The 12,377-nt window shown below is 46.2% G+C and overlaps 1 protein-coding gene across 2 annotated transcripts; it reads right to left on the bottom strand.

The window, feature by feature from the left end:
• Nucleotides 1-3,088: 3,088 nt before the first annotated feature.
• DYNLRB1 (dynein light chain roadblock-type 1) lies at nucleotides 3,089-11,097 on the bottom strand. 2 transcript variants are annotated; one of them, XM_040575529.1, is made up of 4 exons: nucleotides 10,962-11,097; nucleotides 8,667-8,742; nucleotides 7,048-7,215; nucleotides 3,089-3,605 (listed from the first exon to the last, which is right to left on the bottom strand). In XM_040575529.1, the coding sequence occupies exons 1-4, from the start codon at nucleotides 10,962-10,964 to the stop codon at nucleotides 3,562-3,564; spliced, it is 291 nt and encodes a 96-aa protein (XP_040431463.1). In that variant the 5' UTR covers nucleotides 10,965-11,097; the 3' UTR covers nucleotides 3,089-3,561. The 2 variants fall into 2 exon arrangements, with proteins under 2 accessions (XP_040431463.1, XP_040431462.1); XM_040575528.1 differs by lacking the exon at nucleotides 10,962-11,097 and adding an exon at nucleotides 9,751-9,828.
• Nucleotides 11,098-12,377: the final 1,280 nt, after the last annotated feature.

Raw genomic sequence — 12,377 nt, 5'->3', positions numbered from 1 at the left:
GGACATGGTTGAAGGAGGGTTTTTATTGCCTCCAGCCTCAGCTTTTCTGAAAAATCTTGCACACAACTTGTCTGAAGATCCACAGAAGATTAATTTCTGCAAGTCTAGCTTTTGTGGTCCTAAAGTGTTACCGCCTCCATTCCTCTACTAGAGGCCTCAAGTGCTGCTCTTCACAGCCCAGAGCCATACCTCAAGCTTCCCAAACTTCTTTTCATTGACTTGTTTATGCATTAGTTGTTTTTTTTTTCTTCTGTCTTCGCAACAGGTGCTTCCTCTGCCTTCAGATAGGGACCCATGAAAACTCACTTCTCAAAGACAGCAAATTAGGCCAGTCTCCAACCGTAACACAAAGCACCTCAAAAGCACAGAGCACAAAAGTTATTCAAGCCCTCCTCTGAATCACCACTTCTGGCTAGGAAAAAAAGACTAGAACTGCTTATTCTTCTGTTCTTCCTCAATTTGCTGTTGTCAGTACTTTTACCGTGAGAATGACTAAGCCCAGACTTAGCAAATACAGGACAAGCAAAACATCACACAATCTCCTTCTCTGACCTCATTAAGGTGACTTAGGAATAGCGAAGTCCACCTCTAACTTGCATGCAGAGGAACTGCTTCCAGCTAGACCGTTTTGTCTTTGATGCTCCTGATCCAAGTAAGACACTTTTTCTCCATAATAGCTATCTAAATGGGGGTAGTTGCTGTTCGGCTTGATCCACAACCTCTCATTTAAAAAAATGAAATAGAATGAATGAACTTGGAATGCTAGGTGGCACTAGCAAGGCCCTGCCCTCACCAGTTGGATATGACACACCTCCAGAGAGTCCAAAACGAGCTTCAAGACTTTTTACTCAAGTCCCTGAGTATATTTTAGTCAGATTGCTACCAGTCCTTGGAGAGGAAAAAAAAATCAGCATATGGCAGGAACTCTGTAATTTCACTGGAAGTTTATCATCTCAATGCAACGCAGAAAGTGTGCATCTTTGTTTTGTAATAGGGTTATTTATTACAGATTGTTAAAAAAAAAAAGGGGGGGGGGGCAAAAACCCAACACTATCCTTAACTCAGATGTGATATGGAACCATTAGGAGGATAGTTACCCTTAAGGAAGCGTCCAAAAGAATGCAGGACACTGCAGAAATTCTCCCATTTTGAAAAGAGCAACATTGCCACCTGCTAGGGGAAGTCAAAGCACATCAGCAGGTCACTACCTCCAGGGAAACATTTCTCTGGCTATGAACAACAGAAGATAAAGGAGACAACTGAAGTCACATTATTCTTCTGCATTGCTTCACTATTCAATTATTATCCCAAGATTTCAGGTTGGTGGAGATCATTTTTTGGAGACAACATTCAATTAAATCATAGCAGGTAACATGCTTTACACAAGCTGCTGTATATCAGGAACTACTCCAAATGCAGAGTGTGATTTCAGACCCTATTCACCGATTTGATGATATGGCTCAAACCATGATTCAGTAATAGAAGTGCCAGTAAATATGTGCTATGTGAGTTATCTGTCAGATTTCTAGGACTAGGAGATGGTTATTTACATTAGTCACTTCTTGGCATAAAATGTGATTGCAGGGCTACACCAATTTAGTGTGGTCAGACATCTGCTGATGGGAGAAACAGTTCATGAACAGAGCAACAGCCGACACTGAATCACCATGATGACAGCTGAGATGCCCAAAATACTGACAAGTGCCCACAACCAGGTGCTGCAGGACTGACCACTTTACATAATTATAAGTTAAAAACGTGGTTCTCTTCCAAAAAGCATTTCTGGACATCATGGTCATAAACACTAACTTAAAAAAAATAGAAGCAGCTTATAAATTAATGGCCAAGTCTGAAAACACACAGAAAAATGCAGAACACTCAGGTTACCTTAGCTGTTTGAGTCACCACATACACACCCCACACTTTGTGCTCTGAAATCCAGAAAAACATCCAAGTCAACACCAACATTTTTACTAGTCTCCAAAACCACATTGCAGCCAATCGCCTGGAATATTCCCCAACCTGCTGAGATCAGCCACAAATTCCAAGTTTGTTCCTTTGTGTAGAATTGGACAGTTATCACACATTCCCAAGTACTGTTCACAATTTTCAGAAAGCAGGGGTAAACCCAGGATACACACTTTTGCTAACACAGATACATCAGTCAGGAGTGATCCCTCACCAGCTCAAGAAATAGCATTCCCTAAAAAAACTGCAGTTACTCAGTTAAGGTTCTCTCCCTAATTGTACAGCATGTTTCACACGTGTAGGCTGTCCCTCTTTGCTCAGGTACACCTTAGGAGAAATTACTTTTCACGCTGACAAAACCTCCCATCCCATCACTTCTGGTTGCGGCCACGTGTGCGGGGAGGCTGCTGCCCAAGCAGGCAGAAGAGCTCGCTGAAAGCCCCTCCTGCTCCCATGGGATGAAGGAGCCTCAGGAATGAGGGGGCTGTCTGGGCACTGCTCCCTGCTGAAGCAGTTCCCGGTAATGAGCTACTCGAGGACACAGGAAAAAGAAAAAGCAGCACAATACAATATGCATGATTTTTTAATCTGGGCTATGATGTTCTGCACATCACTAAGACAATTTCAGTACAAGGTGGGGTTGCGTCTGTCACACGTGGCATACATCTTCAATGTACACATTTTGCACAAATCCTTGAGCTCTGCGTGCAAATACAAGACTTTTTCAAGGCTACAAAAAATAACCCCTTTATTATTTTGGAGGAACCAGATGAGCATTTTTGTCCTTAACAGCCATTAACAAAAAAATTACAAAAGCGAGATACCAGATTGAATCAGCTACTGAAATGTGATAGCCCAAGAGCTCCCACAGGCAGCGTTAATGGCCTCACTCAGTCACAGCACATCTCTGTTCTGAGACAAAAAAGGAAGTGACAGGAAAATGCTCCAACATATCAGGCGATTATAAGTACATGGGCTATGTACTTAAAATAAATCACTGCTCAGAGAAAGCAACAGATTGGTAAAAATAGTCCTAGGAAGGTTCTACTTTTTGAAGAAAAATCTCAGTCAATCATGACAATTAAAATCCTTACAGGAAAAGGGAAAAAAGACAAACAAATCACTGATGACACTTTTTAATTTAATACGACCAGTTACTTTTCCAAAGTAACTTGCAAAACCAACAGAGAGAAGAAGAGGATAGGCAGGTTTCATATTTACAGTAATTCAAAAGTAATAGTGTAAAAGTTTAACTCAAATAGTTGTGACAGGAACATGGAAATGTACAAAGAATAATTTTTAGAACATTATTAGATTTTTTTTTTAATATTATCTTCTTAACTATTAAAAGAATCTGTTGCATTTTTTACTGCTTAAGTCACCTGATTCTAATTCACCAACTCCTTCTCAAAATGACTTGTGATAACAAAAGAAGCCACTTTTTTCTGTTTGTAAACAACGGAAACATTTGCTTTTGCTTTTCCAGATATTACTGAAGTGGCACAGCCAAGTTAACACTAATGCTCTACTCTTTACCATTAAATTAAAAAAAAGTTGGGCAAAGGGGGGAAAAAACAGACCAAGTTAGTGTAATCATTCAGTAGGATTCTGGATGACAATCAGGAAGTAGTCCTTATCTGGAACGGAAAAGAAAAAGAATATTCTTTCATTGTTGATATTTGTTCACAGCCAAAGAAAAACATTCCTGCATTTAGCAAAAGTAACTTTGAGCATTTTTACACATCCCACCGATATGCTGTTGGAACTACTGAGTCCTGACATTTATTCTCAATAAGCAGAACAGGTTTGACATGTCAGAGCACTCATTTCAACTCTTAGCAAGGAGAAGTCTCAACTTCGGAAACTTCATGCTCACAAGCCGTTTCAATGTAACTTAACGTGTGCCTAAGAAATAATCGTAACTGGCAAATAAAATAATTTAGCTAAATTAGGTGGTGCAATACAATGATTTCCCATATCTCACAGGCAGACTGCTAGGCTGAAGCAGCTATAGATGTATTTGTTCTGGAGCAATGGTTATTCCTCTTCTCTTCTTCCATATAGAAAGCTGCATATTGGAAGCTGCACCAGCATAAACCCCACAGCCTCTCATTCTCAAGCTCTGCCTTCTCCAGTCCCCACGGAGCAGCCTGCTGGAGCTGCAGTCCTCTTCGGTGCCCCCCCATCAGCACAATCCCACGACAGAGCAGATGCAGTATGAAAGGAACAAAGCTGCATTCTTGCCATATTAATGAGCCACATTCGTTTCATTGCTTCCCATTTCATAATCTGATGAAATACTGAGGGCACCTCCTGAAGAGAAGGCGGCTATACTCCACAGCTCAGGAGTACACCTGTCCCACGCTACCTTCCCTCTTCTAAGCCAAAGAGGCAGGATGCGTCCCACAGCCAGCGTGCTGGGATGGGGTGTGCTCGGCTGTTTGGGAGCGACAGGCATGGCAGGGGTGTTGCACCATACATACAGGAGAGGTGAGAGCCAGCCCTTGCTGCTGGGGATAACGCGGCAGAGAACCTCTGGTTGAGGATTAAGGGGATGAATGGCAAAGCAGATGTCATCAGGGGGTTCTACTACTGACTGCCCATCCAGGCATGGATGAGCCCTATAGGCAATAGGGGGAAATCTTGCGATTGACCTTGTCCTTATGGGAGACTTTAACTTCCCACACAAACCGGGAATTACTGCTGCAACAAGCAAGTCTGGGACATTCCTAAAGCATGTTAAAGATAACTTCCTGCCACAAGTACTGTGTGAGCCAAGTGGGAAAGGACAACAGGGAAGGCCTTATGGGAACTGTGACAGTATGTGGGCTGTCTTTGCCATAGTGTTCATGAATTAGGTGAATCCAAAATTTTTGCTGTAATGAAGTAAAAGGTCGGCAGAGTTGCCACCCTGGACTTTAAGAGAGCAGACCTGAAGTTCCTCCAGGAGCTAGTTAGTAACATCCCCAGGAATGTGCTTCAGTGGGTTTAGGGGTCCATAAGAGCTGGTCACTTTTTAAGAACCACCTTTTAGAAGCCCAGGAGCACACAATCCCATTGTGTCACAAGTCAAGTAAGGGGGGCAGAAGACTTGGCTGAACAGGGAACTCCTCTTGGAAGTTGGGCAGAAAAAGAAAATACGTGATCACTGGGAGCATAGTTGGGCTTCACAGGGAGATGACAAAGCTGCAGTTCACAACCACAGGGAGAAAAATGAGAAAAGCCAAAGCTCAACCTGAGTTGATGCTGGACAGCGCAGAGCGAGACAACAAAAAAGGCTTTTTTTAAGAACATCAACAGCAAGAGGAGTCTAAGGAAAACATTGTACTAATACTTGATGATGATGGTCACCTAACTAATAAGAATGATGGAAAAGGCAGAGGCATCTAATGCCTTTTTTGCTTCTGTCTTTGATAGTAATGATACATCTTAGACTTACCAGCTGATACAACTGGTCCCTTACAGTTTCAGTACTCGAGTCCATGGGGCTTGACAGGATTCACCCCACAATGCTGAAGGAATTAGTGGACATCATAGCTGGACCCCTTCCAACAATTTACCAAAGGCTGTGGGAACCTGAGGAGATCCCTGCTGACTGGAAAGTAGCCAACATCATACACATCTACAAGGGCACGAGAGAAGACCCAGGAAGCAACAGCCCGTCAGCGTAACTGGTGTTCCCCAGGGCTCGTTTCTAGGGCCAGGCCTGTTCAACATCTTTATCAGCGATCTGCCAGCAGGAGTGGGACGGTCCTCAGCAAGTCTGCCGATGGCACTGAACTGGGAGGTGCTGCTGACTCCCTGCAGAGGCCTCGCAGGGGGATCTGGAGAGATGGGAGCACTGGGCAGTCAACAAAGGGAAAGGCCGGGTGCTGCCCCTGGGACGGAGCAGTGCTGGACACGGGCACAGCCTGGGAGACGCGTGGCTGGAGAGCAGCTCAGCTGGATGGGGCCTGGGGGTGCTGGGGACAGCAGCTCAGCACGAGCCAGCAGCGAGCCCTGGCAGCCAAGGGGGAGGAAAAAAACGCATTTTGGGGTGCATTAAACACAGCCCAGCCAGCTGGTCAAATGAGGCAATTGTCCCTCTGTTTTCCGCTGGTGGGGCCTCGCCTGGAATACTGTGTGCAGCTCTGGGCCCCACAGTATGAAAAAGATGTTAAGGTCCTTGAAAGCCTCCAGAGGAGGGCAACAAAGCTGGAAAAGGGGCTGGAAGGCCTGTCCTGTGAGGAGAGGCTGAGGGCACCTGGGTGGTCCAGTGTGGAGGAAAGGAGGCCAAGAGGCGACCTCGCTGCTCTCTGACCTCGCTGCTCTCTGCGGCTTCCCGAGGAGGTGCCGGTCTCTGCCCCCTGGGGACCGATGGCAGGATGTGCGGGAAGGGCACAAAGCTGTGCCAGGGGAGGGTCAGACCGGGCATCGGGAAAATATTCTGGACTGTGAGGGTGGCCAAAGGTTGGAAGAGGCTTTCTAGCAAGGTGGTTGATGCCCGGTGCCTGTCAGTGTTCAAGACGCATTTGGATAATGCCCTCGATAACTTGCTTTAGCTTTTGGATAGCCCTAAAGAAGTCAGGCAGTTGGACTCAAAGATCTTTGTAGGTTCCTTCCAGCTGAACAATTCTAATTCAGAATTCTTGATCAGAATATCTATTACGCTGGTTTGTTTTATCGCTTAGTCAACTGCTGAACTGAAATTGCTCTCAAAACATATTCCTTTCTGGTTCTCGTGGTTTCATATTGAAGAACACAAAGCATGAGAAGCTGCAAGCTCTTTTGCATGCCCCCAAATGCTATTTAATCCTTTCTACTGTTATGAAAATGAAATGAAAACTGATTTCCCACATCAAAATATTAAACAGCAAACTTAAGGTCAATGACAAGAGTCTTCAACTGAAGAAAGTAAACAATGACAAACTCTTTGGAACAGAATAGACTATACATTATAAAGAACAGCAGCATGCAGAACTCATTTCTCAGGCTCAGTCTCTACACCACAAAACAAGCAACACCCAGCTATGGCAAATCTCACAAGAAAAGCATTCTGCTGGATTCTCTGATGCCTGAGTTCACCCCACTCCCTCTTACCTGGTGCAACCATGATTTCATTTTTCTTGGAGCGGATCCGCAGGAATGTGAGGTCATTTTGGGGATCAATGTCTCGCACAGTGCTCCTTGCCTTCATGATGAAACTGTGCATTAGGCCCGCATATTGGATCGTTGTGGAGTTGTCCATAGTACTTTTGATAGGAATACCTGAAAGAAGCCACCACAGGGACAGCAAGGGTCAGTAACAAAACTCCAGAACTACCTCTCCTTTGGGTATCACCATGTCCAATTGTTGTGGCCATTGAACCTATGCAAGTGTTATAGCTGTAACAAGGGAACGGGATTAAGAGCGTTCTTTTTAAGGCTTAAAAGAAGAATGTGAATAGAAATAAGATGTGCAGAGGCTACATTCTGTAACCACGGCTGCAGATGAAAAGTACGGTTTACCTCTAGTCGTATCAGTGATTTACTTTTGCTTTTTCAGTTATTCACCTGAGGTGTAAAATTAGAAATAAATAAAAACAGACCCAAGTATTTTAGGGGGAGAGTGGAAATATCAACATTTCAGGTTTGCTTCCTGATGGGGGACAGCTCATCTTTTCAGACAGATTCCTGAATATCACAGCTAAACAACAGTCATGTAAGCTAGGCTGGGATCGGTGTTGAGTCTAGAGGCCGTCAGTAGCTGCATCCCACAGATACAAAGCTGAAGCTTTTAGGCACAGCCGTAACAGCTCATGTAGTCCTGCAAGGTTCAACTCCTGTGCACCAGCCAAGAATGCAGACACAATGCACGCTGTTTGGCCAGAGCCTTCCCTCCTTTATACTGCTGCCACCCATCAGATGCATTTCCTCATAAAAAGCCAGCCAAAATTCAGCTCACATATCAAAAGGTTGATGCAATAGCCTACTACCAAATACTATCATGGCAGAAGAACTGCAGCAGGTGTACGTTCAAGGAAGCATACTTCAGCCTGGAGAGCACAAACCATTATTAACAATCATGAAAAAGCAGCAAGCAGGAACACAAACTGCATAACCAAGGGCTAAGTATGCACTGATCCAATCTTCGGTATATTCACATATAGCTGCTACTTGTCATTTTTTCTAAGGATTACTTCTAAGAAACATTCATTTTAAATTGAAAATCACACAATTTTAACAAGCTGGGCTGCCCACAGTATATTTGGAGTGCTCTAAACAAGTCTGCTGCGTTGGACGCTTCAGTAGCTCCAAAGAGAGGCAACTGGCTTATGAGTCCCATGAGGCCATCAGCAGGAGACAGCAGCTGTGCTCCTCATGTCTGCCAAGGCATTCTGGACATGGACAGCAGCAACATTTCAGATGTCATGAGAACTTGCAGTGCTACCCATAAAAGCATCTCAAAAAGGTGAGGCTCTGACAGACCAGTTCCAAACGCTGGCATGGCACGTACAAGCTTTTGTGATTTCAGCTTCGTTGATTTCCTAAAATAATAAAGTGAGCTTGCAGAAAACCAGAAAAGGAAATTCATTTTCTCTTGTAGCCAATTATCTATCTACTTTGACTACAGTAAAGTGTTTGCTAAGGAGAGACTTTAACTGCAAGTAGTACAACCAGCGGTCCTTAAACTACACGCTCAGAGTAAGTTACAACCTCAGGAAGCACTGACACAATACCTTCAGAATTAACAACGATGATTCCTTGCACTCCTTTTTGGCTCTGAATTCGCTTCAGTGTTTCTTCCACCTCAGCCTGCAAAAACAAAGCACAAATCAAAAGATCACAGCTTATCTTTGGCTTCAACTAATGCTTTGTAATAACGAGTCTGAAAGTAAAACTGCGCGAAGATAATTCAAACAGACACTACCTACACCTCTTTATAAAGCAAGGTGTGCTTTGGTACTACCTTTTCTGCATGACCTTTTCAGTTGCTTTCCATCTGCCTTCACTCATTTGTGATTATGATCGTGTGTTTATAAACTTGGACTCCCTTCTAATCTTTCTCTCCCTCCTCCTCCTCAACCCTCCCACAACCTCAGGCATCAGTTCCTTACTGTAGGCTCGCAGCTGGAAGTCGGCTCAGTCAGTCTGCGACAGTTTAGGTGCCAAGCAAAAACCATGTATGAAAACACACGTGGAATGTATGAACAAATCAGAAAAATACATATCCTAAGTAAAAGACTACCTTCCCTTCTACCATATGAATGCTAAGAGCAATTAAAAATCAGAAAAGTGAAAGGAAAAAGAACCATGCTATGCATTTGTAATTATGATTCGTGCTGGTATAGCTACAAGATTAAAACCACCGATTTACTGCTTTGGAAAACCAACTTAATAAACAAAAAAAAAATGAAGGGCAAGGCATTAGTTCCATCGCCTTCTCTACAAAAATCACCATCAACTTCAGGAGAGCTTTCAGCCCCTTCTGCACATCTTTCACTGCCACAAGCCATCAATCCAAACCTGCCTGTGGGCTCTCCAGCACAGCCCTAAGATCTGACCACTGGAGCATTTCACAGCTGGGTGAATCCCCTTCAAAAGGCATTTATTATATCTGATTCCCACTAAAGGAAACAGAGGCATGCAGCATCTTTCAGATCCTGCAAGAAGCAATTCAGATCAGAAGAAAAGGGGAGCTCATCTAAGCTCAGGGGAAAGGTGAGACCCACACAGGACACTTGGCCAAGATGCCACATTTGTTAGGCACTGCAAGGAACCCTCTCTCCACCTCCACCCTCCGTCAAACCAGAGGTGACTTACCCTATCACAAGACAGCTTCTGCTTCGGAGCTGTTGGCAAACTCTCTGCAGGGTTTGTTAGCATAGGTAGTTAAGAGTAACACAACCCCCTGCTACAACGATGGTACTACTGGAATTTGTCTTCACAAAGAAGTTTTTTTTGTCACATACTTGAGAGAAACATTTGAGTTTAATCAATCTGCCAAAGCCCTTGGTAATTTTTGAATGCCAAACTGTTTCCAAGTGGAAGACAATGAAAGAGGAAAAAAACCTACATTGCGCACAAATGTTGAGCAATATATAGCAGCACGCTGCTCAGTTTGAAATAGTTTCCTGATTTCTTCCTAGCTGAATTCCAAGTCCTAATTAATCAAATACTTCATCAGGCCTTAACGTGCCTATCTGGATGCAAACAAGCATCCCGACAGAACCGTACCCATGTTGAAATTCTTCTAACAACCAGCAAATAACCTATTTCACTGAGGGGTGAACTGCTCTGGCAGCTCGATGCTGACCAAATGCTCCTGCTGCCCGACACACGGGAGCCTCGGGGCTCACCTAGCACCGCTGCGCGCCAGCTCCACTCACCACAGCAACAGAGGCACTACCCAGGAAAAAAATAAAAAAAATAAAAAGGAAATATTGAACTTGTAAACCAAACAAAAACTTCACCTTAATAAAGGGCCGAAAAACTACAAGAGGCTGTACACGGGAAGGCAGAGATGCGCCGGGGGGAAGGAGAATAAAACCCCTTCCTGCAAGCACCCAGCTCGTACAAACGCTCAGCTGCCCGTACGGCGGCAGCCTTCGCCCCCCGGCTCTGCCCAGGAGCCCCCAGCTTCCACTCCCACCTAACAAAGGCGCCTCAACAGCCCACGCCAGTTTTCTTTCCATCCACCACTCAGGTCAGTACCTGTTCCTCCAAAGACTTCCCAGGCACGCCGTGGGGTGTTACACACGCCAGCTACCCGGCCGCACGTTTCACTGGGAAACAGCCTCCGGTCCCGCTACAGCAAAAAAACACGCCCCGGGTTCTGCGGGACACGGGACCGAAGAAGCCGGCGGCCTTCACGCGGGCCGATTCACCTTCCCCCGCCGCCCCAGCCTCGGGACCGCGCGACACTGAGCCCTCGGCCCCGGCCCGGCCCGGCCCAAGCCCCGGGCCGCTCCCCAGGCTCCCCCAGCCCCCAGCCGCGGCCCGGCTTAAGCGCGCACCCCCGCGGCCTCACCCACCATCGCGAGCCGCCGCCGCCGCTGCCGCCCCGTCGCCAGTCACGGCCCCGCGCGCGTGCGCGCGCCGCTCGGCCAATCCGCGGCACTTCCCCGGCGGCAGGGCCGGGCCACGCGCGTGCGCGGCCCCGGGGCCGTTGCGGCGGTGACGGCACCGCAGGGCGGGGAAGTGGCCTAAGGAAGGCGCCCCCCCCCCCCCCGCCACCGCCATACTTTGGGGAAAAAACAACAAAAAACGAAAACAACACGGCGGGGGGAGTGGCGTAGCAGAAGGCCGGCCCTTCTGCAGGCCGGGCGGGAAGCGGCGCGCAGCTCCTCCCGCCGCAGGGCCCCTCGGTGCGACCCCTGCCCCCTGCGCCGGCCTGGAGCCGGCACCAGCGACCCTCAGAGGGTCACGGAGCTGGGAAGTGACCCAACGCCACGACCAAGTTGTGTGGGTGTAGCAACACTGAACGGCGGCTTTGCTCCACTCCAAAAAAAAAAAAAAAATCCTGAAATAGTGAAAATAGCTTCACAGCTGTACTAACAAACTCTCCCAAAGCACTACCGAGGTTTGGGTTAACACAATTTGTCAGTATGCTTTTAAGCGATCATATCCAGAGCACAAGGCAAACAACTTCAGACTGCCCCGACTGTACAAAAAAGGCACTTCCTATTGTGTACATTTACCAGGCATAGAAAAACATAACTGGGATGTGTTGCTGCTAACAAAGTTGTATTTATTGAGGCTGTATAAAGATGTGGGAAAGCAAGTGAGAGAGGGAGTTGGGAGAATCTTATCAAATAGAGATACAGCGCTGACACTTTTAAACTAGTGGATGCTACTCAGTGTCTTTGCTAACTATGGTGCATTGTGCAAATTAATTAAAGTAAGAAGCCCTGGGCCCCTTACCAACGTCAGTCTCTTGATAAGAGAGTGAGCCTATCTTAAGAAACTGGCAGAAACTGGTCCTGTGGATGGACAAGAGCCAAGGAACAACTGAGTCTGCGCAAAGACAAGAGGTCAACTAGCGGTGACAAGGAAGAGTCACCAACCTTCATCCCCATGACCCCTGGCGACCACCACCAGGAGACACTGCGCAAGTGCAGATGGGAGGAGCTTATGGAAATGACTTCTTGAACTAATTTTAACATGAAGCAGGGATGGGTTATGCATATGTATAGGTGCATTGTGAAACTTGAGGCATATGTAACTCTTTACTGCATATAACCATGGCAAGTTGCCGCATCACGTGCCTATGATTTTGGTGGGACTACCCCCCATGCTGCCCAACGCTGAATAAACATACCTACTTTACAATCTTACTGACTGTGGAGTCCATTTTCCGCAAGTCAGTTTGGTGAGCCAGCCAGGAGACACTCTGCTTGGCTGTGGGATCGACTGTGGAGCAGAGGCCCCTAGGTGCACCCCAAGTATTT

This window comes from Cygnus olor, chromosome 16 (genome assembly GCF_009769625.2).
Source record: "Cygnus olor isolate bCygOlo1 chromosome 16, bCygOlo1.pri.v2, whole genome shotgun sequence".
NCBI classification, from domain to species: Eukaryota; Metazoa; Chordata; class Aves; order Anseriformes; family Anatidae; genus Cygnus; species Cygnus olor.
Note: the sequence above shows the minus strand (reverse complement) of the source record. Positions and strands in the feature narration are given on the sequence as shown.

Excerpts from the sequence above, each read along its gene's own strand:
- DYNLRB1 (XM_040575528.1), bottom strand. The coding sequence starts at position 9,813 with ATGCTAACAAACCCTGCAGAGAGTTTGCCAACAGCTCCGAAGCAGAAG. Across the intron at positions 8,743-9,750 it reads AGAAGCTGTCTTGTGATAGG|GCTGAGGTGGAAGAAACACT; the intron begins GTAAGTCACCTC and ends TTGTTTTTGCAG. Across the intron at positions 7,216-8,666 it reads CATCGTTGTTAATTCTGAAG|GTATTCCTATCAAAAGTACT; the intron begins GTATTGTGTCAG and ends GGCTTCTTTCAG.